The sequence below is a fragment of the Seriola lalandi genome, unplaced genomic scaffold (assembly GCF_002814215.2).
Source record: "Seriola lalandi dorsalis isolate HSWRI2012SDOR001 ecotype SW California unplaced genomic scaffold, Sedor1 jcf7180002052113, whole genome shotgun sequence".
NCBI lineage: Eukaryota > Metazoa > Chordata > Actinopteri > Carangiformes > Carangidae > Seriola > Seriola lalandi.
The window spans coordinates 6377-6881 of record NW_019522666.1 but is presented as its reverse complement, the minus strand read 5'-3'; the positions used below and the strand labels follow the sequence as shown (position 1 = coordinate 6881).

The 505-nt window shown below is 46.5% G+C and overlaps 1 protein-coding gene across 1 annotated transcript; it reads right to left on the bottom strand.

Annotated features, from left to right (window-relative positions):
- Positions 1-30: 30 nt before the first annotated feature.
- On the bottom strand, positions 31-437 carry LOC147819571 (CD276 antigen homolog; the record flags this gene model as incomplete). Its single annotated transcript, XM_087172159.1, has 2 exons — positions 338-437; positions 31-237 (listed from the first exon to the last, which is right to left on the bottom strand). Coding segments are annotated over exons 1-2 (307 nt in total), but the record flags the coding sequence as incomplete, so codon positions are not given.
- Positions 438-505: the final 68 nt, after the last annotated feature.

Genomic DNA, 505 nt, shown 5'->3' with positions numbered 1-505 from the left:
TCTGGTTGATGATCTTCTGTTGGACTCTACAGGTGAAGTTGTTGCTGTGTCTCTTCTCCACAGTCACTCTGCTGCTGACAGTATAGAGGTCATCAGGACCTCTGACTGTCTCTGTAGGTCCAGCAGAGAGCAGCTTCCCCTCACCGTCCAGCCACAACAGCTCAGGCTCTGGATGCCAGCCTTTAGATTTACATTCTAGCACTCCACTGCTGACTGTAGTCATGGTGATGACCACACCTGAGAAAAGTCACAGAACATACAGGTAAAACAGGTTTATTATATATTTGCAGAACTGACACAAAACTTTCATCTAGATGACTCAGAGTTGTCCACTTACCAACATTAAGCTGAAGTGAAGATTCTGCTTTCAGTTCTGGAATGAAGCACCTGTATATTCCCTCATCGGTCAGTTTCACCTTGGAGAGTTTGAGCGACATGTCTCCTTGCTTCACGTTGTCGATGGACACTGACGTTCTTCCCTTGTAGGACGGGTTCTGATCGTCCA